A 21,024-nucleotide genomic window follows, 5' to 3' on the forward strand; every position below is an offset into this window, starting at 1 on the left:
GATTGTCTTCCCAAGCACATAAATATTATAATGAAACGTCATATATCTTGGCTGAAAGCACCGTGACTCCATCGTTGACGAAAACGATCTAGAAAACCAATTTATCGCATGATTTTTTTTATCATCACTTTGTTTTCTTACTCCTACTATCATACGTTTCTTTCTATTTACTAATTGTTTAAACGATTGTTTATATAACATACATAATATTAAAATGTGTAATATACCACTCATCAATTATAACATAATCATTGATTTATAACATCGATACTAAATCGATTCCAATTGATTTTTCAATTGAATATTGTTCATTAAATGTATTTGTATATACTATTTATTATAATATATAGGTATGTCTAATATACCAATTCCAATTATTATTATTTGTTCTCCCTTTAATATTTCATAAAATAATGTGTCGTCCATATTTCCCTTGAACAAACTGTTTTTCTATAACACATGACTAATTAATAAGTAATTATGCAAACCCATAAGGAATCAGTTTACTATACCTATTTTAATACGTTATTTCTTAGTTCTCAACTAGAATTTAGAAAAAAAATGTTCCTTATTTTTTTGGTCTTGTTATGTATGTACAATTTTGTATCAAATCTGTAACTAACAATTAAATACATAATATACATACAATATATATATTTAATGTATATTATATACTATTAATAATGATAATCACGTGTTATACATTTGTATTATGTATTTTATGATTACTTATTACAACATCATGATCAGTATACATAATTTGAGTATCAGAAACTCTAAATAAACAATTATTTTGTACAGCATACACCGTTTACATCATACAAATTATGTTCTAAGTATGAAAAAGTTGATAGGTACCTATACAACAATGAAATACTCAACAAGATGGATATAGTAAGTATTATCTTTGACAGATTCGTACATTTAAATAATGTAATAAATACAATAATAATAAAAATAATAATTTTCTTTTTCATTAATTAATTCAAAAAAGTTTAGTAAGTTGTAGTTTTTCTATAACTTTCAAAAACCTCTAATCAATATTGAAATAAAAATTTTTTACTGAATTTCAAAATTATTTACCATTGCATGCTTTCTTAAATAATTAATACAAATTTAAGTCAATTAAATTATTTCAAATAATGACTGGAGATAATCAGGCTAAAAGTCATGTTTACTTCAGTGATAAATAACTTATTCGATGCATAATAACAACTATACTCGTATACTAAGAGATGAAGTAACTGATAAATGATAAGATATGATAATTTTTTTTTTATAATTCTTTTATAAAATTCACAACTTTTTATTTTTGTAATAAAAATGGTATCTGTTACATTGATAGGCATTATATTAGACAATTATAAGTACCAATTTATTTAACTACCTACCTATAAGAAAATATAAAATAAAAACAATAAATTATTTTGTCGTAACAAATTTGTGAATTGTATTGATTTATTAATAGATAACATTATATTAATAAAAATAATTAGAATGAATAACATAACATCTAATACGCTATTGTGTAAAAATCAAATATACACACACAAAAAAATATTAGTTTAATAATTAAGTTATAATCACAGATATTATGACAAAAAAATTAACGCACTGTTTTTCAAAAACTAATAATATATATTAATTAATTCCCTGTTTGGCTAAATTATAAGATAAATAAATAAAAATTAATAACAATAATTAAAATACTAAAATATGTCAACTTAAAAAAGAACATATACTAATACACTGAGTTAAACGATTAACCATTATATTGTTTTTATAAAAAAAATGGTAAATTGAATCTAAATCAGTATAATTTTAAATTTAATTAAAAAATAACCATTCTAATTTCTTGGATAGTGACGATGATGTGTTACATTAAAGATAAAAATATTATAATATACAACTTATGAAATAGTTTAAAAATAATTTTATGCAAATAGTTACTTATCATAATGTTAATATAGTTTAATAGTAACGAACAGCCTTTTTTTCAGCAGGTCACTAAGGTTAACAATTTACTTTGAATGGACTATTAAATATAAAACACTAATTATTACAATTACCTTTAAAGGGAAATTATATTGGACTCGTTTACCTTATCTTTTATTGACTTTTAAGATTAAGATTATTAAGAATATACCTACCGCAGATTGGATATACTTTGATGGATATATACATCATACAAGTTATATTTAAATTTTTAATAAAAATGGAATACATTATATTTTTTATATCACTGAAATTTTTTTCAATTATTATTCAAAATTTAAAAAAAAAAAACAAATATTTTATTCATTGAGAATTTAATCTAATAAATACTTTTACTTAAGCATTTTACAATTATTCTAAAATTTTTTCTGACATGTTCAAGAAAATCACCAAGTTTAAAAAATTGCAGTTAATGAATACTGGAGTAAGCACGTTTTTAGTATAACTCGATTTACTGATGGGAAATGCTTACGTTTGTGAAAAAGCTAGATATCAATATTTTTATTTTATTTTAAAGAAGGCAATATTATGATGGTAATGTTCTATTTTGATCTAAAAAAAAAACTCCGTTTCCAAAATAAATGTTGTGATTACAATAACTGAGTATTTTCAAATGTATTTATCTAGCGTTATCCAATGTTAATTAAAAATCAGAAACCAATATATGACCTAAATAAAGATTTTTTCTTTCAAATAAAAATGACTATTTTAAGAGCTGTGATCGTTTTTCCATAATTTTTTAAACATTGAAATTGTTTAATTTTATTTACCAGTACGGTTAATTCTATAACCTCTACCTACGTAAAATAACTAGAAATATTTTTAAATGTTTATCGTTTAATTAATAGCTAATTTTTTTTTTTTATAGTAAAATGAATTAATAAATTGGTTATCTACTTTAATTTTTTTTTTTGTTGTATATTCAAAACCGTTTCCGGAATTTGAGTATTATTACTTTCAATTTTACAATATAAATGTAACACGTTTTCCCTAATAGTACACTCAACTTATACATATCCCATCAAAGAATATTTTGTTACTATTATTTATATAGGTATGTAAATAAAATATTTTAAATTTGTCTAGAACTCAAAAGAAAAATTCGATAAATAAACTTATTTTTAAACTAAAATTTTTTTTTTTTTTTTGTATTATTATTATTTTAGTTTTACCTTTGCTTTTTATAATTTTCTCCTAGAAAGAATTTAAATAAATCGAGAGAGACGAGAATGCTTTATCATAAGCTTTTAGTTTTAATCCTCTTATATAAGAACATATTTCAATATAAAAGAAGAAAATCTGATTATTTTTTGAATTGTGAACTCAATACCTAAAAACACCGCAGTTCAAAGTAGATATTAAGTTGTTTTATTACCATAATTTTTTTTTATTGTTTTCCTTCTATAAGTCTATCATACTTAAAGGTGAACAAACCAAAAAGATTACTCATAAAAAAAAATCTCAAATTTCGAAGCAAGTAAATAATATAATCACAGTAATAATATATACATTTTTAGGTAATATAATGTGTAAAATTAAAATATATTATATATATTTTGATTGTATAGTTATTGAATCACAGCACTTTTACATGGCAACTCATATCATTGAGTTCACGTCTAATTGATACTTATCATCTTATCACGTTACTACCGTAGCCTTTTCCATCTATAAAAAAAAAATATATATGAAAAACAGATAAAATAAAATAGGTATCTACTGAATTTCACAAATAACTATTCTAAATAAATAATACTTTCAACACTTACTTTTTATAAGAACAACATAAAAGGCATATGGAGAAAATCGATATAATCCCAATGAAAATTGCAATACCCAACACCGATATCTGTACCCACGTAACAGCTGACTTCACTTGTTTTGGGGAACATCGCTAAACAGAATTACAATCCAGTTAACATTTTTAGTTTCTCGAGAAAAAATAATATCACTTACTTCTATGTTTTTAACTTCGTATTGTTTGTACACGTTTTTTAACTCGTGATTGCTGGGGTCTTCGAGTAACGATATAGTATCTTTTGGATTGTAATTGTTTGGTCCTACTAGTTGAAAACATGAACCTGTGCTACTAAAATCCAGACTTCCATCATTTTTCGAATAAAACTGGGTATCATACAAGTTTAAACTAGCTTGAGGTATCCCCAATGATTTTTCAACGTCTTCTTTGAATTTTTTTATGTAATGACCTACTACATTTGGGGGTCTTGTGAAAACAAATTTCAACAATCCACGGTCTTTTACAATAAACACCTATCAAAATAAATGTATATTGATATTAATATATTTTAAACTGTCGTTCGAATCAACCTTTGACGTGACTTACTTTGATTGTAGTGTTGGAATGCCGTCCAGGCACATCACTGTTGACCGCGGCTACAACTATGTTAAAATAACCTTCTGAATATGATGACATCGAAGATGTAGTTCTAATCTGACCACTTAATTGGTCTAAGAAAAAAGGCCAGCTCTTAATCTCTTTTGGGCTTTCAAGCTTATGAGCAAAAGTGAGATTTGTGATGTGGTACGTGATTTGCTCTGCCGAACTGTCGACATCGGTGGCTTGTATTGTAGCCACAAGTGTGTCAAGAGGAACGCTTACCCTAACGCCTAAAAATGAATACGATTTAGATGAAATCAATATTTAGACAACCACTAACCAACAACTCACCTAAAGTTAAGTTTTCATCAATGAATTTTGGTAAATTATCATCGATATCGAGCACTTTGATTACCACCTGTCTTTCACTTGGATCTTGTTTATTGTACGATTTATGCAAATTATATGCTTTTGTTTTATGTTTAAAACATTTTATTGTCAAAACATATTCAGATATAGATTCTCTATCAATTTCTCCATTGATTCTTATTTCAGCAACATTATTTGAAGAATTTAAATAAAATACATTATCGTCGTTTCCATCTAAAATTAATATTGTACAATTCATATGAGATCATTTTCTTTTTCTATTGTTAAATAAATTAATATACCTGTTATTATGTAATCGATCAGTGCATTTTCCCCGATATCTGGATCATAGGCTGCCAAAGAACCAATCAGGGTACCGTGAGACGACTCTTCTTCGACTTCCATCATTAAAGGTTTTTCTTCCTAAAATTGCAAATAGTGTTATACAAGTATACAAATAATCGACTAATACCTACAGAAAAAAATCTGATTAACACTTACTATGGATCTATTGAATACTGGTTTATTATCATCGACATCGGTTATAATCACGTTAAAAACTTTTGTGGTCTGTTGTGGAACACTGCCTAAATCTCTTGCAACTAATACAAGAGTATATTTGTCTTGCATTTCACGGTCCAAAATTGATGTAGTTGTTATTAATCCCGTTTCCGAATCAATAGAAAAAATTAAAGAATCTTTTGTTTCTTCTAAAAAGCTATAATGAATAATTCCTTCTAATGTATTTGGATCATCTGGATCGGTAGCCAACGCTCTAAATACTAACGACCCAATAGATGCATTCTAAAATAATCAAAACAATATTATAAGTATGTGAAAAATATTGTGTATAGTTCATCTGGTTCTAATAGATATATAGCCATTATTTATTCGTTTACCTCAGAAACATACGCAATTTCATCAGCAGTTGGATGTACAAAAGTCGGAACTCCATCATTTTCGATTATATCGCTAATGTATAAACTAAGCTTGACATCAGAAAACATTCCTGGTTCTCCATTGTCTTCGGCTCTTATTTTCATTTCATACGGATCAGACCGACCTTTACCCGTTAATCTTTTAGTAGTCTTTATTTGTCCATTTGTTGGATTTATATAGAAGAAACCTTTTTTTTAAATGTATAAAGGATACATTTTAAAATATAATTCAATTCTATACATTTAAAATAAATACCCTGGAGTTGCTGCTCGTCTATGAGTTTGTAATGTACCAGTCCTGCAGATCCTTCATCCGGATCGTGTGCAGATACGTTTAGCACACTTGTTTCGGGGACAACGTTCTCTAATACTACTGCAATATAGAGTGAAGAATCAAACTCAGGTGCATTGTCATTTATATCCTTCACATCAATATGTACCTAATAAGAAATTGAATTTAAAATATTAAAGTTTCTACTCAAAATGTTTATGATATTATATTATATTTATATAATCAATTACTGGCACTGAAGTCATTTTTTGGTGAGAGCCACCTTGTGGCATGTCTGATGCAAATACCATTAGTTTTAAAATTGGAGTTTTTTCACGATCAATCACACCATTCCCAGAAACTTGTATCTCTCCACTAATAGGATCAACAGTAAACAAATTTGAATTTTCACCTCCTAGATGATACCTGACTATACCATTTTGAGACGTTGGTAAATCTTTGTCATTTGCTCTGACTGATAAAACAACAGTACCTTTTGGACTGGATTCAACGAGGGACGTTCGATAAATCTAAAAATAAATCTAAATTAGAATTTATTATTTTTACTTAACTAAAGAATCTGTTAGGAACACAATGAAACTTATTTTAGAAGACTATTTTAGAGAATACTTCAGTTGTATTATTTTCATTACACCTTTAGTTTTTTTTATTTAACTTTATAACATTACTTTCAAATTAAACGCCAACCTACCTATCACAACATAACACTATTCCACAAAGAAGCGATTGAAACAAGTGTTTTCAATTCAAACATTGTAGTATATAAAACACGAATGACCTGCAGTTTAACATTTAAACTTATATCATTTACTCGATGATTATCGAAACAACAATCTACATACTCATCATTTCAAAAATATTGTTTTACATAATTTCAACTTTGAAGTTATTATTAGACTTGAATCAAAATAATTGCATAGATATTATATATTTTTACTGTTTTTATTGTTATAGTTTTTTTTTTTTTTTTTTTGTTAAGATTTTTGTACATTTTTATGTGATATACTTACATTTTTAATTTTATATTGTAAATTGAACCAAACGTTTGTCTACTACTATACTCATTTAATCTTTTAACTAAGATTTTCCAAAAATATTGTTTTTAATAGATTTAAATAGAAATAATAGAAAAACATATTTTGAAAATTATAGTACCTATATAATATTTGAAATGTATTTACTGAAAATTAATAATAGTATTCTTCATTTTTTCTCCGAATAAAACTAACATAAATAATGTGAAATATGTATATTATGAATCAGAGAAAGAAATTCTTAAAAATGTAAAAATATAAAACTTTATGCGTGGGAAGTTGCACTTTATGGAACTAGATGTTTGTTCACTATTAATAATATTGTACAAAAACTTCTACTAAACTACTGAAATATATGTTTTACTAAAAAATACATTAAATATTCAATTGTAAGCTTCTGAATGAAATGTTCTTAACTCACGGGATATTCAAATTCTGGACTATTGTCGTTGATATCTTGCACTTCGATCACAATGGTTTTGCTAGTTGACCGTTCACCGTCTTCAGTGGTGACTTTCACTTGAAACGTCAACGTCTGAAATAATATCACGGAATGTATTACTAGTCATGGCATGAGTACACACCGATATTTGTAAACAATAATAATAATATAGTCGTAAACAAAAGCACGTCTTGTAGAGGTGAGTAAAATAAATTAATACATTTTACGACCAGATGATTGTGAGCCCTCTGATTAATTATAAATATAATACGTGATGGTTTCTGCCGCAGGGCCATCAAACATTCAAATGGTAGTATTTAGAAGTACATCCTACCCTACGATTTCGTGTGGAAAACGGACTTAAAAGAACGTAATTTTATTGCATAAAAAATTTCATAGTTACTGACCTTGTTTTCCAGTGTTTCGTAGTCCAGCCGTTCTGTAAGTATAACTTTGCCAGCATAGTCCATAGCGATTTGTCGCGGTACTGCCGAGATAGCTTTAAAATCGTATAGTGAATCGTTCGTAAGCACATCGATCGCTTTGAGCTGCACCAGTTCTGTACCAATTGGTGTTTCTTCGTCCACTCTAACGATTAATGTGGACGAATCACCATCGGCCGACCATCCGGCGTTGGTGAACACCGGGTTTTTATTCATGTATGGCTTCACGAAAAATGTTATTTCCACCTCGTCGTACTGTTCGTGGACGTTATCGACGGCGTTAGTGTCTACGGCTCTTATGGTCAACACGATTACCGATGCCATCTGATAACTAAGCGCCGAATTCACTTTGATCTCGCCAGTCAGTTTATTGATGCTGCAAAATTTGAACAAAACTATAAAATTCCGTTTGAAATACGAAAATACGACCAACAATAACAGAATATGCAACATAAATACAATATGATATATTACGCATGTATTTTTTTTTTACCGACAAGAAGAAAAAAAACCATTTTTAACGAAAAAATATTCATAAAAATAATACCACGTACAAACACACATTTGCATATCATTTAAAATATGTACATGGTGGGAGCGCATCATGTAGTTTTTCCGTTATACCTACTCGTAATACGTATTTTATACGTTTTTATTATACCGATGACGGTATATGACTTTCTAACTCGTCCTGTCAACGCATTTATATCGTGTAAATTAATATGCTATCAAAGTATGTAGGTACACCGTACCTATATATTTAATAATGTTGTATTTTAATTACTATTGATATTACCTGAATACATCTTTGAAATTGTATGAGCTTGTGTTTTTTAACGGCAATCCAGTTTTGTCATTAGCTTTGATTGGTTCAACGATCGCGTATTTAATCGACGCATTTTTATCCGGGTCGACGGCATTTACTTTGTACACGATTTCACCAATTTCCGTGATTTCGGGTACGTACACTATGTAACTTACATTATCGTCGAACTTGGGAGGTTTATTATTGACATCTGTGACGTTAACGTACACGTCGGCGTGTGCAACCTCTCTGATGGGCAACCCACTGTCCATAGCCATGACGACCAAGTGATAATACGACAGGCCCGTCGAGTCAAGATCGAGTATGGCGCGTTCCGACACAGATATGGCTCCGGTTTTCTTATTGATGTGAAAATTATCGTTACTATTGACCATGCTATACTCTATTAGATAGTCTGGCCCGTCTGGATCGGTCGCTCGAACCTTCAGTATCTCCGTTGTTCTTGGAGTGTTTTCCGGTATCGTGACGGAATACGTGAGATTTTTAAACATGGGCCTCTGGTTTCCCGGCACACCAACTCTGACGTAGACATTTGTGTCCGCGTGTAGAGGTGGCATTCCCAAGTCCGTCGCTCTTATTACTAACTCGTATTGTCCCCGAGACGTGTGACTAGAGTTCACGGGAGAATTCAGCGTCAACTCTCCGCTGATAGGATTCACCAGAACAACACCGTCGTAGTTTGAGCTGACGATCGAATAACGAATCATGGAATTGAGACCACTGTCGGCGTCAGATGCCTAAATAAATACCATAGAATAATTTTATGTTAACAGATTATGTTAATCAGTTAAACTGATCTTACCTGAACAAAGAATTTCGGCTGAAATTCAGTACCTCCTTCTCGTATAGTTCTTTTGTATTCTAACGAACTGAATACTGGAGTATTATCATTAACGTCTACAATTTCGACCAAAATAACTACGTGGGTGGAACGATTACCTCCGTCTTTCGCCTCGAGAGTAAGTGAATATGAACTTTGCTGTTCGTAGTCGACCTCTAAAAAAACAACAGTCGTCTAATTTTTTAAATTTTTGTAAAAGATATATTTTCCAATTTTATTTTTAACTATTTTACTGTAATCAAAACGTTTTAATTCAAAATAATCTACATTTTTTGAGGCATTTAAATGAAAAACCTTCTAATGAATAAAAGTAATTAATGTGTTTCTATGTATTAGAAACTACCCACATATGTATCATTAAAACTGATGGTCTGTTAAAATAATTGAATGTGGTAATTTATAATAGTACATAATCTACTACCCATATTATTTTATATTAAAATGAATGTTTTAATAGTTCTTTAGCACGAAGTCATTGACTAAGAAATAAATTGTTAATTGGTGAGCATATTATATTTTTTAATTGCGTTCTCTTACACTTATACGTATAAATACGTTTTAAATAATCATTTACAATGAATTAAAATTACTTTTTTCTCAGTAATCATTATTAAAAAATGTTCAGCGTTATGATATTACAGGTTTTTATTATTGATGAGGATTTGGGACTTGTTAAGCTAAAAATGATTAAAATATGCAGTTAAAAATGAAAAAGTTGTATACATATATAATATTTTTAATCACATAAATGTAAATACTAATTGTTGCTAACGTTTAATCTAATTTTATTAACACTACTGCTCTGCTGATTTATGTTTTACTGCTTTTAAATGTTATATGACAATAAATCACCTATCAACACCAACTCTTCTTTCATACAGTTTATATAATAAAATAACTATCAGTATGAAATATATTTCCCCGCATTCGATCATGTATAGAATTATGCAACTATTATTTGATATTTTAAGCATTTTAAACTCGCAAAAAACAACAACGTATTCGAAAAAATATACTGAATTATGCGGTAAATCAATAAATAATAACATGGTAGAAACGATAATCACGATACATGTACATTATACACGTATTGAGTTTATTAAATTTCTAATTGTAATTTTATCCAATAAAATAAATAACAATAGATATATTTTAATAACAAGACCTTTAGTTACTGACAGTCAATGGATAAAGATAATTGTATAGTTATACGTCTAGATAAACTACATCAAAAACAAATCTATTGAACGTTTTACAAAATACAATATAGCCAATAAAGTTCAAAAAAATAAAAAAATCACTAATATGCTATAAAATGTTCAAATAATATACTCTTTCTTTAAAATATAACGAAAATACAACAATACGCAAAATACAATTGTGTATTTACATTATTGGCTTAACGAAAATAATTTCTATTTTAGAGAATTAAAAAAAACACGCAAACTCAAGAAGTTCCAAACTCAACTATTGGCATACGTATGCGTTAAATTGTTTGTATAACAATTTTATAAATATAAATTATTGTAATTTTATTATCACAAAATAACTTACTGCCAGTCAAATATATACCGCCGAATTCAGGATCACTACCAAACTTGTCCATTCCAAAACCTTGTAAACTGTAAGTAATTTCACCATATATACCACTATCAATGTCGGAAGCAGTGAGATTTGCTATACTCGTTCCAGGTACCAAATTTTCAGGTATGGAGTATGCATATGTCGTTTGAGCAAATTTTGGTAAATTATCATTAGCATCGAGGACGTTAACTTGCACGTGAGCTGCAGAAGCTTCTTTGAAACCACCCTAAGATCGATTCATAGTATACAAATACACATGAATTGAAAAATTAATTAAAATATAACTTACAGTTAAATTATCTTGGTACATGGCAACAATATCGAATTCGACTTCAGTGACTCCTGCGTCGTAATCAAATCCATCGTTATCAATTAGACGAATCAGAACGGTTGACCTTCCCAAGGCCGTTTCGGGGATAATTTTAAACCAGTTTGACACTCTGGAGTCTTGGGTCCTCATTACCAACACGTACCTTCCGTTGTCTCCCAAGTCTTTGTCATTGACTATAATATTTAATCCTGGTAAAGGTGTTCCGATACCTGAAAATAATATTAAATAATTTAAACATTTTTAGTTTCAAAAAAATAAACATGATTCAATCATAATAAACATAGGTTCTATCTTACTAATGTCCTCGGATACCGACGTCGTGAAACTCCTTTCGTTGAATTCGGGTTTTTCGTCATCCACGTCTTGAACTACTACGGTGACGATCTCGTAGCTGACGTCACCGGGTAATTCGTTGTTGATCAGCTCGGTAGCCTGTAAAACGAAATACCGTTATACGTTGTCACGTTTGATTAAGTGATATTAGTCACCTTTAATCTGAACGTATAAATACCACCGGCGTCAGAAACTATTTTGTTTTCCCGATCAATAGGATTATCACTGGTGAATATGTAAGCAGTTCCGTTAGACTCATTATCGATGGTGAAATATCCGAGAGAATCGTCTTCTAAACTCAACACGACTGGTCTCTTGAAACCCGCGTCACCGTCTTCAGCAGTTACCTTAAGTACTTGCACGCCTGCCGGTGTATTTTCGTCGATCACGATCGAATACGGTGAGTTAGTAAAAACCGGACGTTCGTCCTGCACGTCTTTGACGACTACCGAAATATTAGCGGTGGATGACAGGGGGTTTTTCAGCCCTCCATCGGTCGCTTTCACAGTTAGTTTATACGACGACACCGTGTCGAAATCCAATGGACGCGCTAATCTAATAGAACCTACATACGTACCTATGGACACCTGTAATTGAAATGATACGATAATGGTACAATAATTGAATAATATATTACAATTTTACATCCTATATAAAGCTTTACATAATATGATCATGTATAAATGAACTTATAAAGTCTGCGCAAAACTTACTTTTTCGGTGAGCAAGTTAAATGTCACGCAAGGTTCATTGTTTTGAAAGCACGTCATAATAATCTCACTATTCGGTCCGATATCTTTATCGACAACTGTTATGTTGTTATATATTATGGTACCAACTCGAGTGTCTTCTGAAACGCTGAACGAATATGGTCTCCCTACGAACTCTGGCGCATTATCGTTCACATCGATGATAGCTATTTCTCTTCTCAGAGACACTGTATTTGCATCGGAGTCCTTTATCGGCTCGTCTGAAAATATTGAGTTTAAAACTATTTTTCATGCTTTTTGACACTGGTTTTATTATCTAGCATCAAAAGTGATGTGACATTTACCAGTTACGCTAATGACGACTTCCAGTGAATCCAACACCTCTCGATCTAAACGCTTAGCCAGAGTGACGACACCGGTTGATCGATCTATGTTAAGATGTTGGCCGCTCACAGTGTACGACACCCTCGAGCCTTCGGGGTCGATTGCCGAGAGTTTGTACACCGATTTTCCAACTGGGGTGTCTTCGGGCAAAGAAAATCGTGCCATGTCGCCGCCTGGCAGGAATTGCGGCGGACGGTTGTTTAACGCGCATTCTGACCGGCCGAAAACAACCAAAAACACGAGTAAAGTAACGAGCCAGTTATACGCCATCTGTAAACGAAATTGGAATCCATGTAACAGGTGTTAATCTACCCTCTACTTCAAATAATAGCTGTTGAAGGTCGATCTAATATATTTGTACCCGTTGAGTAATTTTATAGTATAGCATGCATATACATGTATGTACTAATAATATAAAATTGTTGTATTACATAGAAATAACGAAAAGTCGCATTGAGTAAATTAATAAATAAGTGTATACTATAATAATAAGCTGTAATATGTAGGTATATGTATTAAAATGTATTTTATTTAAAAGTATGATTGTTATCACTTATCACAAATGTTTCGGATTTTTAAACTGCGCATTTTGAAGTTATTGCTCAACATTGGATTTTTACGCACGTCTTAAAACACGAAATCGCGTTTATTTACATTTATCTTTGAATTCAATATAATGCTAGCTTAAGACTTTGTAATTGAATACTTTAAGACCTTGTGTATACAAATAAATTGACCACGGTTTTTAATACAACTTTGTAATATAAACTAACCGTGTATAACGGGATAAACCAAATTGTAGGATAAACAGTGTTTTCTTCAATTACAAAAACTATAGGTGGGTACCCACTATGATGTGTATTATTATTGTTCAGTGATAATCGATATATTTTAAACATGTGATACACGACAATATAATTTGAAAAAATATAGAGGTGAATTCGTTGGGTGCTTCGGTTACCGCGCCCCCTGCAAATCTGCCGCTGGCTTCAAGGTGTTTTTGTGCCATTCCTATTGTGTTTCGAGACTCTCGGTTTCGTTAACCTCCCAACATGTCGCTGCCGACGGGTCACGGCAAAAAAATAACTGCACTCGGCCGTTCTCACGCGCGCGAGCTCGCATGTATACGTAATCGGACGGTTATTAAAATCCGGTTTCGCGAGGCTCGGCCAAAACCTGGGTTCGTTTAGCGTGCGACGCGGTGGGTACGTGCTACACACGGTTTACATAATGATACGACACAACCACGGTACGCATGCGGTATATCGTTATCGTTATCGTCTCAAATATAACGTAACGTAACCACACCCTTCGGACATGATCACAACCCGTTCGTTTGTATACGTTAGCCAATGGCCGACGAATATTGTCTTTTTCGTATAATACTATTACATCCCCCGTCGTCTATCGGCCGCGTGGGCTATGCGATCGCCACTGTCTATAAACGGTACCTAACTAATTGAGCTTATAGAAAGCTAATTGCGACGGCTGCAAACGTATCTAAACACGTCGTGACGACCCAGATTTTGGGCAGCGAAAGACGTGTATATAGGTGCCCATACGTTCGACGATAACAATCATATTATTATAATAATCGTTTTGCGCGTGGGCATTGTACGCCCGCAACTTTTCTAATATCACAATATACCGTCGATCCGTTTCGTTTGCATATTATAATATACTTACCGGCAGACGCATTTTTCACTAGGACCTATCCTATCGCCGCAAAATCAGTTATCCAAACGCAGAACGACAGCATAAACATGACACGCCGCGGACACACTCGCTATCGGCACACGAACGGCGTTGGAAACATGAACGCGCGCGCGCGCAATTCACATGGCGCACGGAGAACCGACGACCTCAGGAATCCAGGTAAACCGAACCACTGAGGGGTCACGCAGCCGGTGGAAGACGAGAGACAGGTAAATAATAATAATAGTAATAGTATGTACCAACTATCTTGCGGGCAACCGGTGCGCCGTCACGATACCGGGCAACTGCTGCGACGGAGAGGGGCGAAACCGGTCATGCGCCACTAAGCGGCTCGGATCGGTACCATTATATTACTTACAGCTATAATACTGTGGTTCGACGTCCCCACCACTCCGAACGTCTCCGACGACAGCCGCAAACTTCGTCTCCGCCGGTCGTCGACTACGACCCGCACCCGATGACGTTATTATCATATTATATTTTTTATCACTACTTACAACTTACTGTTGTTGCTATTAATTTTTACCTCCATCTCTCACTACTCAGACCAGTGTGCGGTTTTCGGCACACCATATTACGTTTACGTCGAACACTACCCGAGTCCGAGTGGCGCGCTCCGCGGGGTTTGCGACGCGGGCTGGACAACGCCCAAGAGTCGTAAAACGGACGACCGGCGGTCTGTTGCTCGCCGCGTAGTCGGTATATTATATTATATTATTATCGTCGCAGACAATTATTACTATTGTCGTATTGTTCGGCGTGGGTATGCCGCCGCCGACGGTTTGCCGCGATATTGTAATATACGCATCACGAGATAATGGCCATGAAACCGGTTTGAGAAAAGAACTTTTTTAGGATTTTTTTTTTACCAAACGACGGTGGTGTTTAGAAACTCCGTATAGGTCTATATTATTTTACGCCGATCGTGGGCGTTCAAGGAGGTCACGCGATATGGGCGCGTATAATAGTAACTTTACATTATTATTATAATCGTCGTGAGTGTGTCAATGATGATCAAGCGGGGCATTAATCGCGATCGATCATGACGTCCGCGACGGAAATCGTTAGGGCCCGAGGCTGCCGTGTTATCGATTTAATTCGATTTTCTATTCGTTGCCAATTTCCGTTGACAAGAGATTTCTCTAGGGTGTTGTTGCATCTCAAAAGAAGTACCTATATAAAGATTATTATGGCGAGAGCCAATGCACGAGATCTATACACTGAAGTGCCCGATGCAAATCTCTCCTCGGTAGTTATTAATTTCTATTATTAGATTTTTTGCTTTGAGAATTAAAAAAATAATTTATTCGACAATCTGATTCATTATTTGAATACATATATTTATAGACTATATAGTGCTTATTTATGGTCCAAATGTACGGAATATTGCACCTACTCATTATAATATACTCGATTATTATTTAAAAATGCATTTTCACTACCATCAAATTGTTATCAGTTAATTTATATCTACACGTCGAATTCTAATATACTTATCGTTTGCGGGTTTAAGCTTTCAATAAATTAAAATTTCGTTTATCGCCAAATAAGTAATAGTATATTAACCAAAAAAAAACCAAAATGTATTGTAAATTAATAGGTTTAAAAATTATTTATTTGAAGAAATTAAAGGTGGTAATTAAAAAAAAAAATAAGTATAGGTACCAACTATTTTTTTCTGAATATTTTTATACATACAAACTATGAATATAACTTTCAGAAAAACTAATATCATAATAAATGAATAATTATTTGTTAAAGGTTATTTATTTTAATAATATGCATTTTATGAATTTCAAATTACAATTTCATTAAATTTACCCTTAAGGCATGTATGCCATACTTGTGAACTTTGTTTAAATCTTAATTTGAATTTTATTAAACTTGTTTATTATGCTTGTCAATCTTCTGCAATTGGTGAACAGAGACAAGAAAAAACTAAAAATGTAATTATTTATAAAAGGTTTAATAAAATATTTAGTTTCATTTAAATATAATTATTCAACTGTTATATCCTTATAGTATATTTTAAATGAAAAATTCTACCGAGATTTAATAATTACAAACTTATTGGTTATTCATAAAATTATGCTTTTATTTGATTAGTTTTAAAACAATGTCAATCATTTTATTTTGTTTAATATTAAAGTTTCTCATAAAATACATGATAATTCCATACAAAATATTTTCAAATAAATAAATGTATTGTATAACACTTAAATTGACAACATAATAAAACATCGATTATAATATTAAAGAGTGATATTAAACAATACCTTAACTCTGTATCTGATAAGTGGGCTTAAAATAAATATAATTGTTTTACTTCAAGTTTTTAAACAACTTTTCGTTAAAGTGAGAATAACTTTTATTCAAAAATACAAATACCATGCTGAATACAATACTTTGGATTACGCTAAAATGAAAAATAAAACTTTACACTTATCATTAAATATTTGACAATGGTGTATAATTTAATTATTAAACGATGAATGATGAATTAATAATAAAATAATTATTTTTACTACCAACAGTTATTATATAATAATTAAATTACATTCAAGAAGTATATTGCACTTGTAGAATTATATGTAAACATTTATTATATTAACAAACACAGCGTACATTGTACAATGCACGATGCCCAAGGCTTAAGATGTGTCCTTATTGTTATTTAAAATATTAACGACCTATTGTGATCGCTGTCACGAGTATCATGGAATGCAGTAATAGGAGCAATGTGGAAAATGAAAATGGTTAAACAAAACAAATTTCTTTTCTGACAAAACGACGTGTTTGTGATTTGGTTAAAAATTCAAATAAAATGTATAAAATAAATAAAAAATAAAGTGCATTTATGGTAAAAATCCATTTTATACCCCGATGTCACGATGAGAAGAGAATAACGTTTTCGTTGCTCTGACAAATACTTAATAATATAATATATATATATATATATATATAGGTTAACAAATAACAGTATTATACTACGATGTGAAACGTCCTGCGACACTGTTCGGTTACGATTTTAAATGGGATTTCGAATTCGTTTTCACTTATATTATTTCACAATATACAATCTCAGTTCAGACGACTTTTGGACAATGCGTGCGCCTGTTGCGCGTGAAAGTGTGCGGCAAAGCGTCGATATGACGATAAATAATATAATGCATATTGCTGCAGAGAGACTGACTGATGATCCATTAGACCGATCACGAACCGTGTCCATCGCACATAATAAATAAACGCGACTGGAGCGACTAATATGTTACACTCAGCGTAATATTTACATATTATATTATTATACAAATACAATAATAAAAGCAGCGTAATGGAGTGTTGCTGTTAAACGCGTGCAAAGCAAATCTGGCACACGAAAACGAACACAGTCATCGCGCGCGTAAAAAGAAGTCGCACGAATTATCGTTATTACCACGGGCCACAATAAGTCACTGAACGTTTATGAATAAGGCGAAATTAGATTCACCATTATGTTTTTTTTTTTTTTCAAACCAGATTCGTAGACGAATGATAACGTTATTTTATTTTATTTTATTTTTTTTTTTACACTCTCCCGAGGTCTGAAAACTCGAATTTCATCCTCACCTATACACACTTGCGAACGCTCGCATCTATATAGGTATAACGAAACACGTATATAACCATTAAAATATATTATTCCCAGTATTGCAACGATGATGATGATGATAATAATAATAATAATAATAATAATAATAATAATTCTATATACGATGTACGATGTAAAAATAAAATTATTATAGTATTGTTGTGCGTGGATGTAAGTACATAACTGTCAGTGCGAGATTTAGTGCAATAATTCGTAGCTGATGAAACGGGAGGCCAACTGGCAAGTCGTATAATATTATTTACCATAATAATATTATTATTATATTCAACGCCGACGAGGGTCCCCGCCGAACCGACGATTGAGTATTCCGTTAGCGTTCGAAACTATATACGATAGGTATGCCTACCTATCGTCGCGGAACAGAATACCTGCAGACGTTCTGATTACGTTTTATTATTGTTATGGTTGGTCGAGTTACGCTCGTAATAAAAATACATAATAATAATCATATATCATAAGGTGTTTCGGTGGTCAAATCAACCGCGGTGGCGTTATATACCACGAGTCCATTCCACTGTACATAATATATACCTTACTACCGAATTCGTATTGTCTGTTTGCAGCAGCATATATGATTTCGGTTTTATAACGATCGAAATCGATATCGTTTTCTGTTTCCGGAAATGGACAAACGCGATTTGTTTATGGTTTTCGTCGGAGAAACAAAACAAAAATATAACTCGATAAAATCATTTAAAATTATAATATACCATATGATATTTTTCCAATATTACACTTACACACGATACATCATACCGTTCCGTTTGCTAGCCGTGTTCCGTGCCTATAATAGTAGTTACTTTAGTGGTACTACATAATAATATATTATTATAGTTATGAGTATTGTGAGTTTGTGACTTGTAGCGACTACGAGAAAATGGTAAATAATAGTACTGATAGGTTTGTTTATTGTAAATTTTTTTTTTGCAACAAACGCAACGTATAATAATATCATATAATATGTGTATAATAAACCACCACTTATGTGCGGTTATTGGATACGATTTTATACACAGTACATATACGGACTAAGGAGGTATATTCGTGTTTCTAAAAGTGTAAAGTACGTTTCATTATAATCCGTTAAAATGCATCTTTGTGATTAATGTATAGATTGATAGATTCAATTTATATTTGCGTTATAATTTAAGAAACTCAAAACAAACTAATTTAAACTTTTTAATTGCGCGATTCTAAGATAAATAAGTTTAAATCGGTTCCTAAAAATGATTTAATCAGCTCTCTAATTTTGTCCTTATTCAAAAAAGGCATTTAAATTCCTTGACTATACGTTGAATATAATTTTAAAAAACAATATTGTATAGCAACAATATGGTTTCGATACGCCATGTATTATTTTTAATACATCATTGCTTTAAACTATTGTGATATTATATATATATATATATTATACATTATAATTAACCTAAAAGTTGTTTATGATAATATTATAATCTCCGGAATGTATATGATTGGCTTTTGATATTAAAAATATATATTCTAACATCTCCGCAATCACATCAATCTATAATTGTTATTTTTACAAAATTATCAAATCTATAGTATACTTACTTTGATATTTTATTACATGAGTGTTATCTGTAGACTTAAATTTAAGTGTATTAGATGGAAGATAATAACACGCCAATCTTAAATTATTTCCAAACTCAATTTAGGCTTATTAGACTAAAACTGTAAAAATTATTACCTCCCTTCCTCCTAACAATAACAACTATAAAAACAATATCGATACTTGTATACTATAAAAAATTTTTCTTAAATCAAAAATTAATTTTCACTTTAAGTCATCAATCCTAAAGTATTTTAAATAAACTGGATAAGTATTTTGAATAAAAGTGAAAGAGGTATATAAATTTATTTTTATTCCTAACAGTATTTAAATAAAATAGGCAAGTCGCTTTAGAATTTAAACGACTTGACAAAGCTGTTATTTTGTCACTTAAAGATTCCATTTTATTCGATATGAACGTGAAAACTTTTTGGTGTAGAAGAACTCTTTCAAAAGTTTTATATAATATCTATTGTACCCAAATATTAAATTATCTATTATTATAAAAGTTTGTTTTTGGGCTTGTCTGTTTAGTATTAAAATTAATGATTAAATAATATAGTATAGCTTTTAAAAAAACAGTAATATATATATTGAAATATACGATAAAAAAGTAATAATAATAAGAAAAAAATAAATTAATACCTAGGTATACACTTGTTGTTTAGTAATCATTTAACTATATTAAAACAAATGCATTTGATTGTACTTTGATTGCTTAAATATAACTCATCAACTCTGCTTTAAATATTGAGCCACAAGTTAATTAAATGTATTATATTATGTACACTATTATGTTTATTAATTATTAACGTTTTAATGAAATATGACTCAATAAGTATTTTGTTTTACAAGATAATTATTGTATTAATTGTAAAAAAAAACTACTTTAAATTCCGATGAATAAGATTAGCTAATAAATTAAATTGATTAATTTTAATAGAAAAGAAAGTAAACGACTTCTTTATCTATTTACAACAATCCTTCCCGTAGATAATATTATGAATTATGATGTACCTACTCTTGAATTTGGTATACCATTATACTGTTCTAGTTATGTACCACAGTATTAAAATATGTGTATTTGGTGTCTCATATCTCTGTTACTATAATAATCGCTATAATCCTTAAGTCTGGAACATAGATTATAATAATATTACTTTGCAATACCACAGTATCGAATTTGCTGATTTCAAACTAAATGCGTATTACAATATTATATTGATAAT

General features: G+C 30.8%; 1 protein-coding gene across 1 annotated transcript; it reads right to left on the reverse strand.

Annotated features, from left to right (window-relative positions):
* Positions 1 to 3,461: 3,461 nt before the first annotated feature.
* LOC114132036 (protocadherin Fat 3) lies at positions 3,462 to 14,772 on the reverse strand. Its single transcript, XM_027997410.2, has 21 exons — positions 14,547 to 14,772; positions 12,821 to 13,130; positions 12,480 to 12,736; positions 11,922 to 12,353; positions 11,730 to 11,865; positions 11,392 to 11,642; positions 11,073 to 11,328; positions 9,480 to 9,673; positions 8,648 to 9,414; positions 7,816 to 8,227; positions 7,388 to 7,501; positions 6,163 to 6,441; positions 5,897 to 6,080; positions 5,602 to 5,828; positions 5,204 to 5,506; positions 5,005 to 5,125; positions 4,685 to 4,936; positions 4,340 to 4,623; positions 3,952 to 4,266; positions 3,765 to 3,889; positions 3,462 to 3,663 (listed from the first exon to the last, which is right to left on the reverse strand). The coding sequence occupies exons 1-21, from the start codon at positions 14,556 to 14,558 to the stop codon at positions 3,645 to 3,647; spliced, it is 5,250 nt and encodes a 1,749-aa protein (XP_027853211.2). The 5' UTR covers positions 14,559 to 14,772; the 3' UTR covers positions 3,462 to 3,644.
* Between the last annotated feature and the right edge of the window lie 6,252 nt (positions 14,773 to 21,024).

The sequence above is a fragment of the Aphis gossypii genome, chromosome 1, assembly GCF_020184175.1.
Source record: "Aphis gossypii isolate Hap1 chromosome 1, ASM2018417v2, whole genome shotgun sequence".
Taxonomy (NCBI): domain Eukaryota; kingdom Metazoa; phylum Arthropoda; class Insecta; order Hemiptera; family Aphididae; genus Aphis; species Aphis gossypii.